Raw genomic sequence first — 18,153 nt, forward strand, 5'->3', positions numbered from 1 at the left:
ATGGGCTCCCAACGCTTTTCTTTCTCTCTCACTTTTACTTTTATTCTGTCTCTGTATGTCAGTTTTTCGAATTTAGTGTGTTTTATTGGCGAGACAAAAAACTGCATTTTTTATTGCTAAAACATTTGCTGTCGTAAAATGAGAAATTGTACTATGTAAATTAAAATAAGAGAATAAAATAACAGTAGATTAAGTCAAATATAAATAATTGAATCATTTTAATAATTTAAGAAAATGTAAATAAAAGCTAAAAAAAATTGTAGAATTTGTGTGTGGATTTCTCTCTCTCTCTCTCTCTCTCTCTCTCTCTCTCTCTCTCTCTCTCTCTCACACATATATATATATATATATATATATATATATATATATATATATATATATATATATATATATATATAATTTTTTTTTTTATTTTTTTTTTTTATTCTTCGTTTAATCTGTAGTTTTAAGTAAAGGTGTTTAAATAACGTGGGTAAATATAAATATAGTACAATTTAGATGAGACAAAGTATTTAAATTGATCAGAGCATTCTCTCTCTCCCTTTCTGTGTGTGTGTGTGTGTGTGTGTGTGTGTGTGCGCTGTGTATGTGTGCGTTTCTGTTTCTCTCTTTCTCTGTATTAGTTAGTAGCATCACGTTTTGTCTCCTGGCTGATAGGTCACATGATCACCAGCAGCCCCACCAATGTGTATCTAGATTTATAGGTACCCATAATGCCTGTGGGACGTGATATGCCACTGAAAGTGGGTGAGGAGGTGGAGGTGGTGGGGGGGGGGGATTGTCATAGGACCGAAAGTTGAAGGAGAAATTGAGCAGAAATTGAGCATTTCCTGGCGCTGAACCGCTCGCAGCTACGTGTCTGTGATGTTTTGCTGATATCCGAGGTCGAAGGTGACGTCGGTTCAGTGCGTGTTTACTCTCCACAAATGCAGCCGTTTTATACAGCACCATCATAAACTTCAGTAGAAGATCTCCAGTGGGGCCTGTGCACATCTCAGTATGTTTATTATCAGAAATACATGGACTTGCAGTGGACACAGCCTACAACTCTTCATCCTTTTTGGCACTTCATCCATCCGTTCTCAAATTATCTGCGAATGACAGAAAAAGTTGAAAGAGTGTAAACACACGTTTAACCAGTAGCATTCATCAGAGACAGACGAGGGTCATTAATGTCACAGATGTATATATAGCTGCTGCCTGTGAAGCATGACATCGGGGTGATCGATGGCCATCCGCGAAATGCATCCTTTCAGAAAGAGGGTGAGAGAGAAAAAAGACAGAGAAAATTAGAGAGAAGATGGTGTGTGTGCGAGAGAGAGAGAGGCAATGCGTATCCTTGGGAAGGTGTAGAGAAGTGTAGGTGACCTGCTGAAGGATATTTTTATTTTATTTTATTTTTTTATTACATAATTTTTTTATTTTATTTTTTGAAGATGTTTTGTCTAAAACACTGTCCAATTATGTCTATGACTATGACACCCATAATGTCACTCCAAACTTGTTACTTTTTTTGTTTGGTGAAGCAAAATGCCATAACTGTATATGTAAAATGTATCTCTAATGTATCCAATTTCATGATTTGAACCCCATTCAAGGTAAATAAATATAGTGCATAAATATAATGTAAAAATGTTTTTAATAAAATCTGAAATAACATGTTAAAAAATACTAGAGTGCTTATTTGATCATTTCAGATGCATCACAAACTGAGCCAGGAGGGGGTAATTGCCACTGTTGCCCCCCAAATAAAATAGCTTATGACGCCCCTGGTCTTATCTGTAATTTAACTGAAGTGCCAAAATAAACCAAAAGTGAAATAAAAAATCACTAAACTCATTCCTTTTATTTGTTTATTTTGAATATTTTTGGCTGTGTCCGCATGCTAAATATATATTTTTGAGTGCCTCCCACATGCTGTGTGTATTTAGCGGCAGGTGGGCTGTATGTTGACTGATCTTGGTTCGCTGTTTGTGTGTCTGTGTGTGTTTAGAGGCAGTTGGCAAGTCTGTTGACTGATTTGGGCCTGACAAGTTCTGCACTGCTAATCTATGAACGACTGGAACTCTGGGAGGATGCAGTTGTCTGCCTGGAGAGGATGGGACAGCACGGCAAGGTATGCTACTCACATGTGTTTTGTTAAAGAATACTTCAAACTAGTTAAGTATCAGTTTAAACGAATTAATGCCAATGGTTGAGCCAGTGTTGCTGTGTCGGGCTGGCCAGTATTTTCAAATATCGTTTTGATAGTCTCACAGTATTTACTCTTCAGGGAAATCAACCTACAAATGACATGCTTATAGTTGTCTCTAACAGAAGTCACTTTCTCTTATCCCAGCTTAATATTTAAAGATCTTCAAGAGGGATTTATTGCTGCTTTTTCCTCTTGCCACAACCTTCTCTTCCCTTTGTCCTCTCTTTGTCTCCTGCTCTCTTCTTCTTTCCTTTCTATATGAGCTCCTGTCAGCATGCTGTAACAACACGTCTCTCTCTCTCTCTCTCTCTCTCGCTGTGTGTGTTGGTGCAGATTTCTGGGAGCCATTTCACAGCTTTATTAAGTTACCGTCCACTTTGTGTACCAATCAGATTATAGGGTACATCTGAGGTCAATAAAACCAGCCAATCACCCCCAATCTGAGCTGTAATATTATAAAAATGTACTGACATCCACTCCACTGTAGTATCTACCTTTCCCTGCACTCATATTAAAGTTTAAAGCCATAAACTGCAGGTATGCCTAGAAAAGAAAGTAAATGACAGAATACCAAGACTGGTGAAAGGGAGTGATGCTTCATATGAAAGGAAAGAAATTAGAAAATCAGTGAAATGTGTGAAGCAGAGAGAAAGTGAGGTGAGAAGAGGGTGCATACACAAATCAGCAAGTCTGGAGTGGGGAGAAATGTTTTGCTTTGCTTTGAGTTTTGCTTGTGGTTTAATCCGTGAGATTCTGTGTTTGTTTAATGAGAGAACATCTTCAGAGCACGAGGTACGTGTACTGATGTTTATTGATTTGAGTTAAAGTTATTGTCCCACAAGAGCAGTTGCTGTTGGAATTTACTGTTTGGAGGCTCTTTCCATTAATACTTTTACACTATTTTTACTTTATATTTTTATTATTGCTTTACACTGTTTATTATTTTTCAATACCATTAATGTATCTACAGTAAATCCAATTCTTTTGCATTGACCACTGTTAGTTGACTCTCTCTTATCTAATGTGAAATTGTAATCGCAAAAATCGTTATTGTTAACTAAGTAGTTTTTTTTGGGGGGGGGGGGGGGGGCATTTTGCCTTTATTAAGATATAATAGTGTAGAGTAAACGGGAAGCAAAGTGGGAGAGAGAGAAAGGGGGGTGGGATCAGGAAAGGTCCTCGAGCCGGGGTTTTCGAACGTGGGATGCCCACAATGCAACAACGTTATATGTTGGCATGCTGCCCACTAGGCTACTGGTGCCGACAAGTTTGTAGATTTTAATTATTTTATAAGTTGTCTGTTCAATTTTAATGCTAGAAAACGTACTCTGTCACTTTCGTAACCTCGGTTCCCTGAGATACGGGAATGAGTACTGTGTCGCTAGACGCTTATAGGAAAAACTCCTTTATCTCTGAGGACTGAAGACTTATTCAGTCACGCAGTGTAACTGCATGGCCATTGGTTCGTGCAGTGATTTATAAAATGAACCAATGGCTTGGCAGCAGTGCTGCACGAGCCTATGGCGGTGAAGCCTGCCAGAAGGGGCGGGGCCATCTGGCTATATAAGTGGGCATTTCGCCATAGGATCTCAGGTCAATTCGACTGAAGCAACGACACCGGGTCGTGCAGTGTCATGGCATGGCAAGGAACGCAGTACTCGTTCCCGTATCTCAGGGAACCGAGGTTATGAAAGTAACCAAGTATGTTCCCTATCGATACTTCACTCGTACTGCATCGCTAGATGCTTATGGAGAACCAATACAATCCCGCCGTGCCATGAGAGGAACGACTGATATGAACTGGCCTTGAGCGGAAAGGCTCAGAGGGACCAATTATGCTCAGGGTGAGCCCTGCAGGAGGCAAGAGGGCTGAACTCATTGAGGTCAGCCCAGCCTTCAGATAATCGTTCCAACTGTCGTATGTACAGCCTCAGCACTAGTAATAGGGCCAAGAGCGTTCCTGAAGAGTCAGGCAGAGCCTGAGACTTGGACCGCCTAGACAGGCGTGTGCCACTTTAAGCAGATAAAATCCGGGCCTGCAAGGCCAGAACATCCAAGTTATAGAACCTGGCAAAGGTGGACGGCGAGGCCCAGCCGGCCACCGCACAGATGTCTGCTGTGGACACACCACTAGACCATGCCCAGGAAAAGGCCACGCCTCGAGTGGAATGGGCTCTCACTCCTATGGGACTCTGAAGGGCCAGGGAGGAGTAAGCTAGTGTGATGGCGTCAACTAACCATCAAGAGATCCTCTGCTTTGTGACCCGGGGACCCTTTGGTTTGGCCGCCAAAGCATGCGAAGAGTTATTCCGACTGCCTGAAGAGGGCGGAACGCTCAATGTAAATTAAAAAAAGAAGGTTAAACTCCTGGTCCTCCTCAGAAGGAGGAAGCACAGAGAGAGTAATAACCTGGGCTCTAAACAGCGTGTTAGAGCACTTTAGGGACATACCCATGTCTTGGCTTTAAGGCAAATTTGGAGTCGTTAGGCCCAAACTCAAGACAGACAGGGCTTGTCGGGAGAGCCTGCAAGTCACCTACTCGCTTAACCGATGCTAGCGCCAGCAGCAGAACAGTCTTCAGCGACAGTGTTTTTAAGCTCGCAGACTGGAGTGGCTCAAAGCGGGAGCCTTTGAGGGCTCTCAGGACCATGGGTGGATCCCATGTAGGGACCGTGAGGAGCCGAGGCTGATGGAGCCTCCTGGATCCCCTCAGGAAACGGACAACAAGGTTGTCCCGGGCCACCGACTGTCCGGCTATAGGAGCGTGAGAAGCTGCTATAGCTGCCACATAGACTTTGAGCGTGGAAGGGGAGCGGCCCTTGTCCAACAGCTCTTGTAAGTAGGACAATTTCACAGATGTGTCACATGTTATTGGGTCCTCGCCGCGGGTTTCGCACCAGGCGGAGAAAATCGACCACTTAAGGGCATAGAAGCGTCTCGTAGATGGGGCTGTAGCCTGTGAGAGTATTCAGGACGCTCTTTGGGAGATCTACTGATTCCCGTTGAGAGCTCATGGGTGCAGTGCCCACAGCTTGGGCTGGGGGTGCCAGATTGTTCTGTTTGCATGAGAGAGGAGGTCCTGCCTCAGGAGAATGGGCCACGGAGCTGCCGTCAGCAGCTGAGATCCAAAGATGGTTCTTCCAGAGCGGGGCCACCAGAAGCACTCTGTGCCTGTGCTCCCTGACTCGCCTAATTACCGGGGGGATCGGGAGAAAAGCCTACAGGAGGAGGTTGGGCCATTCGTGGGCCAACGCGTCCTCGTTCTTTGAAAAATAAGTTTGGCAGTGAAAGTTGTCTTTTGCGGTGAAGAGGTCGACCTCTGCCTTTCCAAATATCGCCCAGATTTTCTGAATCGTCTGTGGGTGGAACATCCACTCCTCTGAGGAGACGTTGCTCCGAGATAGCATGTCTGCTCCTTGGTTCAGTACGCCGGGTACATGAGTTGCCCTCAATGAACGCAGGTTTAGATGTGGCCATTCCAAGAGGCGTTTTACCATCTCAAAAAGGCGTTCCGAGGTGAGCCTGCCTTGGCGATTTATATATGACACCACCGTCATGCTGTCTGATCGGACTAGCACGTGGTGTCCCTTCAGGACTGGCAAGAAGGCCTGAAGAGCTCAACATACTGCCGTCAGTTCGAGGCAGTTGATGTGTAGCTGGCCTTCCAGCAAAAAGAGCCAGTCCCCTGGGAGGATTTGTGAGAGGATTTGCTTCAGTGTAGTCATTCTGAACTGCCGTTTTATGAGGGCACGGTTCAGGCGTCTGAGATCGAGGATGGGCCGCAGGCCGCCATCCTTTTTGGGGATGAGGAAATAACGGCTGTAGAAGCTTGACTCGCTCTGAACTGGTGGAGCGGTTTCTATGGCTCCTTTTGCCAGCAAATTCTTTACCTCAGCTCGTAGAACGTGTGTGTTCCTGCTGTGCATTGAGGTGGAGACCACGCTGTTGAACCGCGGGGGTCTTCGAGCGTATTAAAGTGAATAACCTCGTTCTATAATCCCCAGAACCCAATGAGACACTCCGGGGATGGCCTGCCAGGCCTCGGCCCGTGTGACAAGGGGTTGGATTAATTTGGGTGGTGAGTCGCCATGCGGGGATGACACTCATGATAACTGGTAGAGGACATTTTTGCTCTCTTTTTGAACATTTTTGTTTTTTATTTTTCTCGCTATCACAGCGGATATGTGTGAGGGCGCTATTAGAACAGGCAGTGATTCACAACAATTTCTACAAAACAAACATACTGCCACTGGCACCCAGAACTGAACTGAGTGCTTGAGGGCATGACAGAGGGCATTTCGGGGGTGGTCTGGCACTTGCGAGACTTTGCCCCTTCCTCTTCCTTTCCAGTGAATCAGTACGACGCCGGGGGTGCAGAGTCCAAGTTCAGCTTGGGCCGGGGTCCTTGGTGCTTTGGAAAGGGATAGCGTCTGTCCGAGCTGGAGCGCTGTCGGGGCTCAGGCTTTTGAGCAGGCTGAGCGGGCGACGGCGCAGCTTTAGCTGGCTGCTGTGCTGGAGCAGGCTTGGGGCGACTGATGGCCGTTGCAGAGCTGGACTGTTTCGGCAAGAAGTGTCGCATGGCCTGGGACGACGACTTGGCCGCGGTGAATCGCTCTGCAAATCCCTCAACGGCAGGTCCAAACAGCACCCATAGGGGAGTCTGGGGAGTCGAGGAAGGGAACCTTGTCAGCCTCCTTAATCTCAATGAGGTTTAGCCATAATTGACGCTCCAGCACCACTAGATTGGTCACTGACCTCCCTATGGCCTGTGCTGTGGCCTTGGTAGCCCTTAGAGCCAGGTCTGTAGCGCTGCGCAGCTCCCTGAAAGCTGTGGGATCAGGTCCTGACTCATCCATGACCTGGAGAAGTTTGGCCTGAAAGACCTGGAGCACAGCCATGGAGTGTAGAGCTGAGGCGGCCTGCCCGGCAGAGGACTATGCTCGTCCAGCGAGGGCAGAACTTGTCTTGCAGGGTTTGGAGGGGTGAGCGACCTTCGCTTTACTACATCCAATGGCAGTGGGCGGGCAAAGGTGCGCAGCCACTGCCTCGTCGAAAGGAGGCATCCTCTCGTAACCCCTTTCTTCAGCACCGTCCACTGAGGAGAGAGCAGAAGAAGAGTTAGAGCGAAGGCGGGCTGAGTAGGAGCGCGCCACGACTTTCTTAAGCTCGTCATGGACCTCCAGGAAAAACGGAGAGGCTTGCTGACGAGGGGCCTGGCGGCGCCCTGGCAGGAACCATTTGTCCAGATGGCTACAAGTGGGCTCCTCCAACGTAGACCACTCCAATCCCAGTTCCTTGACTGCCTTGGAGAGGATGCAGAAAAGTTCGGCATCCATCCCTAGCTTAGAGTCGCTGGGCTCGGCAGACGATGAAAGGGCGGGGTCAGCAATAGAGCCCGACATCATCTCCGCGTCTGATGCTATTAGAGACCATGATGTCATCTAATAGCTCGTTCTCTACGGGACTGAACGAGACCATGTCGCTCGCATCAGCCGAGGGACACTGGTATGCGTGCTCAAAGAGAATGGGAGAATACTGTCTGCTTGGCGGTGGCGAGGTGCGGGATCTGGGCCGGCGCAAGCTCACACGTGGCAGAGTGCTTAGTCCCTTTGCCCCGCTGTTTTTTCCTCACAGATCCCTGGGAGGAAGAAAACGGGAGGTCGCGAGGGGCAAATTCACTCTCTAAAAAGAAAGCGATCCGAGCGCGCAGAGTGGCGAGACTCATGTTCACACAATGTGAACAATCCATCTCGGTCAGAGCGGCATCCGCGTGGGGCTTACCCAAGCAGAAAATGCACTCTGAGTGGCCGTCACCATCGTGAAATGTAATATTGTAATATAATTTGTAATATCTGAAACAACGCCGCTGCTCTTTTAGAGAGAAATTTGCTTTTTTTTAGGCTCGCTGGATGGCAGCAGGGGACGAGCTGGTGATTGCGCTGGTCGCTGAGCAGCTCGAAGAGCAGGCGGAGGGACGAGTGGGTGCAGAAGAAAATGGCGGCAGCTATCCGCAGCGAGGCGTTTCTACGAGCGTCTTCAAGTCCTGAAGGTCAGCGAAGGGAAGATCGTCATCTCTGAAGGAGAATTGATCTGAGATCCTATGACGAAATGCCCGCTTATATAGCCAGATGGCCCCGCCCATTCTGGCGGGCTCTGGCGGGCTTCACCGGATCGTTTTATAATCACTGCACGAACCAATGGCTGTGCAGTTACACTGCGTGATTGAATAAGTCTTCAGTCCTCGGAGAAAAAGGAGTTTTTCCCATAAGCGTCTAGTGACGCAGTACGAGTGAAGTATTAATAGGGAACAACAGTCACTCAAATCAGAGTCACAACTGTTTTTGGATGCATCCCACATTTTGATAATGGGATGCAAAAATTCCAGATCTCATATGAAATGAATAAAAGATAAAGCAGCACATATAATATTTAGCTTGGTCTCCTGAGGTTGAATATGAATTTTTTCTAAAGGTATGTTTTCATGACCTTTTGTTGAACCCCCACCACCACCACCAATTTTCCCTATTCATAGAAAGTGCCAAAAAACATTTGTCATTCTAAGTTAAGAAAACAGTTTGTGGCCAAACACTTTGTTAGAACTAAAGGTTTTCTACTTTAACTAAAGGATTAGGGGTTTCTTGCAGTTAAGCCCAGAGAATTTACCATGGTAAACATACTTTCTGGCACCAGAATTTTTCAGTTTCCTTTCTGAAATTTCCAACCTGTTATTAGCAGTGAAACTGATTACCTTGCCCCTGATTAGCATCTATTTGTTTGATTTGCAGTCACAAGATCCATCAGAGGAAACTGCAGCCTTACTGTACCTGACTGTGGGCTTCACAAACCTTTGCTGGCTCCGATGGCACCTTGTTGTTTGTGGGCAATGTGAAATGTGCAGTTTTTAATGGCCGTGTGGAACAAAGGAGCATTCAGGTGCTGTCAGACCATGACAGTTTTTCTTATAGAACAGAAATATATAATACACAAGTAAATAGCTTATTCATCCTCCGTCTGGGCTGTCAGGTTTTGAGCTTTCTTTTTTTTATCTAACTATTGTGTCGAGCACGAAGAGATATTGTTCCCACTTCTCAAATTGTGTACCCACGAAAATAAATAAATAAGCACCCAAATAGAAGTGCTGGCCAAGCACTGTGAATTTTATTGCCGCCCACCCCCTCTCTCCCACTACGGCTTCAGTTCTGAGCGTTTGCAAAAAGCCCTTTATCCATCGGTCCCCATGAGCATCAGCAGGGGTGGAAGGGCAGAAGGCGATGAGAGATGCACTGTAATATAGCCCAGCGTCCAGCGTATTTCAGAGTCAAGCCACCTTCACAGTGACTGTAAGGGTATGCGTTAATGGTAGCTGAATTTTCCCCAGCTAGATTTAGAAAAAGAGTTCATGGCTTATACATTTGGAGAAGCTGTTGATGTCTGTAGCATAGTGCTGGTGAGTCCTACCATGTCAAGTTCTCATGTTTGTAATGGTTTGTGGCCATACATACTGAAGATATGTTGATCCTCATTTCATTTCACATTTTGGAGATGCAGGTTTAAGTTTGACACAGTCCTGTTTTCAACTCCTTTCCCAAAATAGTTTCCGGTCTTCTCTGTTCTGTACCAAAAACTGATGTTTCTTGTTTGAAATTTTATTTTGGATCTTTTTTGTCTACTAAATTTTGATGCCTGTTAAATGTTTATTGCTAGAAAACACTACTCACTTGTCAAATCTATATTTAGACATAACTTAAATATTGCAGATTTAGCAAAAAAATTATATGAAATGAGAAGAAAATCTACTTATTTTGTTAATTTTATTTATATTTTTTAAATACAATTTTTAATAATTTTATTTTATTATGTGGTTATTTTGGTTTAATTGATTTTGGACCTTTAACCCTTTTTTCTTTAGGAATTGTTTTAGTAATGTGGTTTTTAATCATATAAAAAGAATGCAACAACGTACTTATATCATTAGTTTAATCCCTACTATGCACTATATGGCCAAAAATATGTAGACATCCAAACACCACACCCAGTTTCAAAACCATTGGCATTAATCAAGAGTTGGTCCTCTGTAACAGCTTTCATTCTTCTGTAAAGATTTTACAGTAGATAAAGTTGCTCCTATTCAGACACAAAATTCTCTGAGTGATCCAATTAATCCCAAAGGTGTTCAGTGGGGATCAGGTCTAGCTTTGTGCTGGACAATCCAGGTCTTTCAAGCTAATATTGAGTAAAAACTTCTTTGCGTATCCTTCTGGATTAAAAAAGACCCTCCTGAAACAAAGTTTCAGCACATAATTCCCTTGAATGTTTTTATATGAAGTGGCATATTAACTGGAATTAAGGGGCCTAGACAAACCCAATAATTAGAGGTATCCACATACTTCAGGCCATGTGCATATTTTCCAATATGAGGATTAAATCTGTCAAAGTTTGTTTTATTCTGGCGGTACTTTTTTTTTCTTCTCTCTCTCAGGCGGAGGAGATTTTGAGACGTGAGCTGAAGAAAAAGGAGACACCATCACTTTACTGTCTGTTAGGCGACGTGCTAAAAGATCCGCAGTATTATGACAGAGCATGGGAGCTTTCCAAACACTGCAGTGCACGCGCCCAAAGGTCCAAAGCTCTGCATCACCTGCGCCACAAAGAATTCCAGCAGTGCGTGGAATGTTTCGAACACTCACTGCAAATCAATGCCATGCAGGTATGATGTGCACTTGTGCATAACTTTATAGTCCTTACACAAGTGTCCTGTAAATGCTGGTAGACGTTAACCACCCATTCCCCTTTTTTACGGAAATGATTCAGGTGTATGCTGGGTACAAACATTTTGTTTGTACTGGCCAGTGTTTCCTTTGACTTGAGAGCCGAATGATGGCATAGCTGTTACAACATGAATAAAAATAGCTGTTATGAATCGTTTGTTTTAAAAACATTTTACATCCAATGTCTTCCCCTTTTTTACGGAAATGATTCAGGTGTATGCTGGGTACAAAGATTTTGTTTGTACTGGCCAGTGTTTCCTTTGACTTGAGAGCCGAATGATGGCATAGCTGTTACAACATGAATAAAAATAGCTGTTATGAATCGTTTGTTTTAAAAACATTTTACATCCAATGTAATTTGTGACTGTCTAATTACAGTCACAGCCTGCTTTTGGTGCAAAAACTTATAATTGATCAAATTCTTCAATCAGTTCACATGTGATATGTGACCCTGGACCACAAAACCAGTCATAAGAAATTGAATAATTCATGCTAAAATCAAATTGAATTGAATAAATAAGCTTTCCATTGATGTATGGTTTGTCCAAACACTGCAGTGCACGCGCCCAAAGGTCCAAAGCTCTGCATCACCTGCGCCACAAAGAATTCCAGCAGTGCGTGGAATGTTTCGAACACTCACTGCAAATCAATGCCATGCAGGTATGATGTGCACTTGTGCATAACTTTATAGTCCTTACACAAGTGTCCTGTAAATGCTGGTAGACGTTAACCACCCATTCCCCTTTTTTACGGAAATGATTCAGGTGTATGCTGGGTACAAACATTTTGTTTGTACTGGCCAGTGTTTCCTTTGACTTGAGAGCCGAATGATGGCATAGCTGTTACAACATGAATAAAAATAGCTGTTATGAATCGTTTGTTTTAAAAACATTTTACATCCAATGTAATTTGTGACTGTCTAATTACAGTCACAGCCTGCTTTTGGTGCAAAAACTTATAATTGATCAAATTCTTCAATCAGTTCACATGTGATATGTGACCCTGGACCACAAAACCAGTCATAAGAAATTGAATAATTCATGCTAAAATCAAATTGAATTGAATAAATAAGCTTTCCATTGATGTATGGTTTGTTAGGATAGGACAATATTTGGCCGAGATGCAACTATTTGAAAATCAATCATTTTTACCCATACAATGTATTTATGGCTATTGCTACAAATATACCCCAGCGACTTAAGACTAGTTTTGTGGTCCAGGGTCACATATTTGTAAATAATAGCCTAGCTTTTTATTTTAGATAGACAAGGGTAATAAAATGGCTGTAGTTTGAGTATTAACGAGTTATGAAAACATTTTAACATTCATAGTAATTTGATTCAGTATTTTTATGGTGCTTCTACAACAATGGCCAACTCTTATTTAATACAGTAAATAGCCATGAAATAAACATGATATCTGAAAAATTTTATTTTATATGAACAGGGCAATAAAAGTTGCTGCAACTGCTGTGCAACGCAATATACTTTTATATAGAAACAAGAGTGCAGTTGTAAACAGTGTAATTGGAACGGGACACATCCACAACAGTCAAACATATCAATCATTTTTATGTAGAAAATGAATGGAAAAGCATGACAGTGGAATGCAATAACACGTTCAGTGTGAATGACCCCTTAGTCTCTACAAACACAGTGCTTGTGAACTGATGTTTTCATTTTGACCACAAGTACACAAGCTCTAGAAGATCAAAAGGATGAATGTACCGTATAGAGAAGATTGGCAGAGTGCTGACAGAGAACATGAGAAAAAAAGCAAGACAGCAGTGTGGTGGATGAGTGGCATCAGGTTCATCCACCACAGAACCAAAAAAGTGCACAGCTCTGTCTTTTTTTTCCCTTCCCTTACTCATTCTTCATTCCTCCCTTCATCCATAATGCAGAAGCACAGGCAGCAAAAAGACAGAGTAATTTTCCTTAGGGACTCATTGATGACCCTAGTGTGATCTTTAACACCGCCTCGCAGTGCTGCCGCAGGGCCTGGCGGAGCTAATACTGCCTTCAGGCCTAGAACTGAAAGTAAGGACGGAACGAGGGCCAGAGAGATGCAAAGATGAGCACTCGGGAGAAGAAACCGATGATTTAAAACATATGAAAGAAACCGACTCCTTGAGGTTCATGGGTTCAAAAGACATAATTAATTTTTATGGGCCAAATAACACCTTTAAAAGATGACTGAAGCACTTGAAGCCTCTCATCAGTTTTCTTTTTGCCCTCGTCAGTAATCCTCCATCGTTCTCACGCTTTCTTCTCCATCTTTTTTTCTCCTCAGTTGGGTGTGTGGTTCTCCCTGGGCTGTGCGTATTTTGCACTGGAAGGCTACGAAGGGGCCGCCAAAGCTTTTCAGAGATGTGTCGGACTGGAACCAGATGTAAGTCACACGGTCCTTGTAAGGAGATCAGTGTCATATGACCATAAAGAAAGGGCTTGTGCTTAGTTATTCCGTACTTGTGCTGTCATATCTGGTTTATGTCTTTTGTAATCAATTGATTGTGTCTACGAATGCCTCCCTGTTTTTGTTCTTTTAGACTTCTGCTTGCTTTTATACGTCTATAAAACTGCATAGACCGAGAACCCCTTTATATGTAGTACAGGAGCCTCTTATGCTCCTAATGGTGTACTTAAAATTCAAATGTAGTCAAGCGGCAGGCTTAATACTCCGACCAGGAAACGAGTAAACAAGCTGTTAGGAAATGTTCTGTACATGTCTGGTTTCTTATTTGTTTATTATGGTTTATTTTGACAAATGGCTTTCACCCGTGGACCTGACTCTGATCGTTACTCTCCTCCATTCAGAATTCAGAAGCATGGAACAACCTCTCCACGGCCTACATCAAACTGAGAATGAAGTGAGTATGAGTGTAAGCGCTAAGAATAAAGGCTGCATCAAAGAAGCTTTGTTTTGCTGGTGTTTTAATCCAATAAGTGCATTTACTTTTTTGTTCAGCAGTGGTATTTGCAGTACAGACTCTAATAAGCAGCCAGTTAAGCTTTCCTTCAATATTTTGGATGTCCTACAAGAAGCCAAGCACTGATGAAACAAATAGCATGTCAGTATTTAAAGTAAAGATTTCTATCTGAAATAAATGCTTAATATTTCCTCTTGAACACCAAATCAACATATCAAAATTATATTTGCCATTACAGGAACAAATTACAGTATTACAATCATATAATTTGATCATATAAATGCAGCCTTAAACTTTTTTAAACATTTTAAAATATCCCCAAACTTTTTAACGGTAGTGTATATAGATATATTAGTACTGCTTCTATTGATCTTTTTTCCATCCCATGACAAAGTGTGATGGACTACTAGACGTATGTGTGAATTTCTAAATAATAGCTAGCATTGCTCACACACACTTATCTTTCTCTGAAATCATCACCATGTACAAACTGTAGATAAGCCCCTATTCAGGTTCCAGTTGACCTGATTTATGCTGCTTTTCTGTGTTTCCTTCATCCTGCATCCGCTGGGGACCCTCAGAGGCCTCCTTGCTTTTCAATTACTGCAGGAATGACTTTGGCAGCTGTAATTGCAAAGATAAATCTCCTCCGGGCTCTTGCTGTGTCTACCCCAGGAGCCAGCACTTCACCACCACTACCAACCGGTCAATATTAACCAGATTTGGAAGCTAAATGCCAGTTAGGACATTTGTTGCTTGACATGATTGGAGGTTTTTGCTGATTTCCTGCGAGTACCGGAGATGTTTCCTGGAACACCACTGTAACGGCATGTACCTGAGGGATTCTGGGAATGATTTCTCTCTTCTCCTCTGCCCCTCGTCCAATTAGCCCTGTGCACTCATCCCTGAGATGAGTCTTTGGAATCTTCCAAATAACACCTTTAAAAGATGACTGAAGCACTTGAAGCCTCTCATCAGTTTTCTTTTTGCCCTCGTCAGTAATCCTCCATCGTTCTCACGCTTTCTTCTCCATCTTTTTTTCTCCTCAGTTGGGTGTGTGGTTCTCCCTGGGCTGTGCGTATTTTGCACTGGAAGGCTACGAAGGGGCCGCCAAAGCTTTTCAGAGATGTGTCGGACTGGAACCAGATGTAAGTCACACGGTCCTTGTAAGGAGATCAGTGTCATATGACCATAAAGAAAGGGCTTGTGCTTAGTTATTCCGTACTTGTGCTGTCATATCTGGTTTATGTCTTTTGTAATCAATTGATTGTGTCTACGAATGCCTCCCTGTTTTTGTTCTTTTAGACTTCTGCTTGCTTTTATACGTCTATAAAACTGCATAGACCGAGAACCCCTTTATATGTAGTACAGGAGCCTCTTATGCTCCTAATGGTGTACTTAAAATTCAAATGTAGTCAAGCGGCAGGCTTAATACTCCGACCAGGAAACGAGTAAACAAGCTGTTAGGAAATGTTCTGTACATGTCTGGTTTCTTATTTGTTTATTATGGTTTATTTTGACAAATGGCTTTCACCCGTGGACCTGACTCTGATCGTTACTCTCCTCCATTCAGAATTCAGAAGCATGGAACAACCTCTCCACGGCCTACATCAAACTGAGAATGAAGTGAGTATGAGTGTAAGCGCTAAGAATAAAGGCTGCATCAAAGAAGCTTTGTTTTGCTGGTGTTTTAATCCAATAAGTGCATTTACTTTTTTGTTCAGCAGTGGTATTTGCAGTACAGACTCTAATAAGCAGCCAGTTAAGCTTTCCTTCAATATTTTGGATGTCCTACAAGAAGCCAAGCACTGATGAAACAAATAGCATGTCAGTATTTAAAGTAAAGATTTCTATCTGAAATAAATGCTTAATATTTCCTCTTGAACACCAAATCAACATATCAAAATTATATTTGCCATTACAGGAACAAATTACAGTATTACAATCATATAATTTGATCATATAAATGCAGCCTTAAACTTTTTTAAACATTTTAAAATATCCCCAAACTTTTTAACGGTAGTGTATATAGATATATTAGTACTGCTTCTATTGATCTTTTTTCCATCCCATGACAAAGTGTGATGGACTACTAGACGTATGTGTGAATTTCTAAATAATAGCTAGCATTGCTCACACACACTTATCTTTCTCTGAAATCATCACCATGTACAAACTGTAGATAAGCCCCTATTCAGGTTCCAGTTGACCTGATTTATGCTGCTTTTCTGTGTTTCCTTCATCCTGCATCCGCTGGGGACCCTCAGAGGCCTCCTTGCTTTTCAATTACTGCAGGAATGACTTTGGCAGCTGTAATTGCAAAGATAAATCTCCTCCGGGCTCTTGCTGTGTCTACCCCAGGAGCCAGCACTTCACCACCACTACCAACCGGTCAATATTAACCAGATTTGGAAGCTAAATGCCAGTTAGGACATTTGTTGCTTGACATTATTGGAGGTTTTTGCTGTTTTCCTGTGAGGACCAGAGATGTTTCCTGGAACACCACTGTAACGGCATGTACCTGAGGGATTCTGGGAATGATTTCTCTCTTCTCCTCTGCCCCTCGTCCAATTAGCCCTGTGCACTCATCCCTGAGATGAGTCTTTGGAATCTTCTATTAAAACCTGATTAACGCTCCCAGGGAACATCCAGAACAGAGGAAGTTCGTCCAATTAGCCCTGTGCACTCATCCCTGAGATGAGTCTTTGGAATCTTCTATTAAAACCTGATTAATGCTCCCAGGGAACATCCAGAACAGAGGAAGTGTGTGTGTGTGGGAGAGATTGTGGACACACCTGCATGTGTTCAAAGGAAACTAGGCTTTAGATGTTACAATGAAACCCATGTCAACCCCTTTGTCACAGCCTTTTGTTGACGGCGCTTACAAAAATATCAGATCTGTTCCAAAACCTAGTGATCTGTGTTTCTGTCTGCGGTCTATACCGGCAGTGTGCTAACCTCATACTGTAAGTGAATGATTTGGAATGCTCTGATAGCAGTCTGTGTGCCACACACAGCGTTTCTCACAAGACTCAAGTCACAGTGGATTCCATGTCTTTTGATTTTAGCATCTTGCTAAGCTAATGGTCCAGTACTCTAAAAACAATTTGGTGTAGAAACAATTTTCATTTAGAATTTGTTAGTAAATTTCACAATTAATTACAATGAAATGGCTAGTAACATCAAATTAACATGACATTTTGAAGTAGAAGGACTGAAGTTGTATTTTCTTGTAAAACGTACTTCAATACATTTGCTTTTTTGCTCTTTCTTTCACTCTTTATTAGTTGACTATTTATTTTACTTTTTTATTCTCTTTTTCGTTTGCTTGCTTTCACCCGGGTTTTTTTTTCTTTCTTTGGCTCTTTCACTTATTTATTTGCCTCTTTCACTTTCTTTCTTTCGCTCTTTCTTTAGCTCATTCTTTTCCTGCACTCTTTCAATGTTTTTCTTTTTCTTTCACTCTTTCAGTTTTTTGTTCTCTTTGGCCCTTTTTCAGTCTTTCCCTTATTCTTTTTGCTGTTTGATTCATTTTGCTCATTCGCTTTTCTCATTTCTTATGCACTCTTCAGCTATTTTGCTCTTTTTCACTTTTTCCCCTCTTTCTTTTGCTGTTTTGCCATTTCATTCTTTTGCTAAACATATTTTTCTATCTTCTGCTCTTTCATTCTTTCACTTTCTTTCCTTTTGCTATTTCACACATTCTTTCACGTATTTATTCAAAAACGATTTGTAAATTTTTTTTTTCTTTTAATAACCGTACTGCTTTTTTATTATTATTATTAATGATTGACATTTCTTTTAACTTTCCAAGTCGTCCGCATCCTGGGTGACTTTTTTTTTTATTTGTGTAGGATCAGTGTAGGATATGTGTTAATTATAAACCTATTTTATTCATGTTGTTAAATAATACTTTTGCTATTTCACACATTCTTTCACGTATTTATTCAAAAACGATTTGTACATTTTTTTTTCTTTTAATAACCGTACTGCTTTTTTATTATTATTATTAATGATTGACATTTCTTTTAACTTTCCAAGTCGTCCGCATCCTGGGTGACTTTTTTTTTATTTGTGTAGGATCAGTGTAGGATATGTGTTAATTATAAACCTATTTTATTCATGTTGTTAAATAATTTAGTCTTATTTAAAATAGTTCAGTCTAATTAAAAATTGACAATTCGTCTGAAGTACATGTGTGCTTCGAGCTCTCTTTCTATGCTTGGAGTGTTGCACCACTAGCTCAGAAACATGCTAACATC

At 42.2% G+C, this 18,153-nt stretch overlaps 1 protein-coding gene across 1 annotated transcript in view; it reads left to right on the top strand.

Moving 5' to 3' along the window:
• Positions 1-18,153, top strand: part of ttc27 (tetratricopeptide repeat domain 27) — a 100,346-nt gene that overhangs the window by 69,562 nt on the left and 12,631 nt on the right. Inside the window, exons 12-15 of the mRNA XM_016269793.1 lie at positions 1,994-2,116; positions 10,674-10,901; positions 13,255-13,353; positions 13,779-13,831. Coding sequence (XP_016125279.1) covers positions 1,994-2,116; positions 10,674-10,901; positions 13,255-13,353; positions 13,779-13,831 — 503 coding nt within the window. The remainder of the gene's footprint in view (positions 1-1,993; positions 2,117-10,673; positions 10,902-13,254; positions 13,354-13,778; positions 13,832-18,153) is intronic.

Source organism: Sinocyclocheilus grahami, unplaced genomic scaffold (genome assembly GCF_001515645.1).
Source record: "Sinocyclocheilus grahami isolate Dianchi unplaced genomic scaffold, SAMN03320097.WGS_v1.1 scaffold54.1, whole genome shotgun sequence".
In the NCBI taxonomy this organism is placed as follows: domain Eukaryota; kingdom Metazoa; phylum Chordata; class Actinopteri; order Cypriniformes; family Cyprinidae; genus Sinocyclocheilus; species Sinocyclocheilus grahami.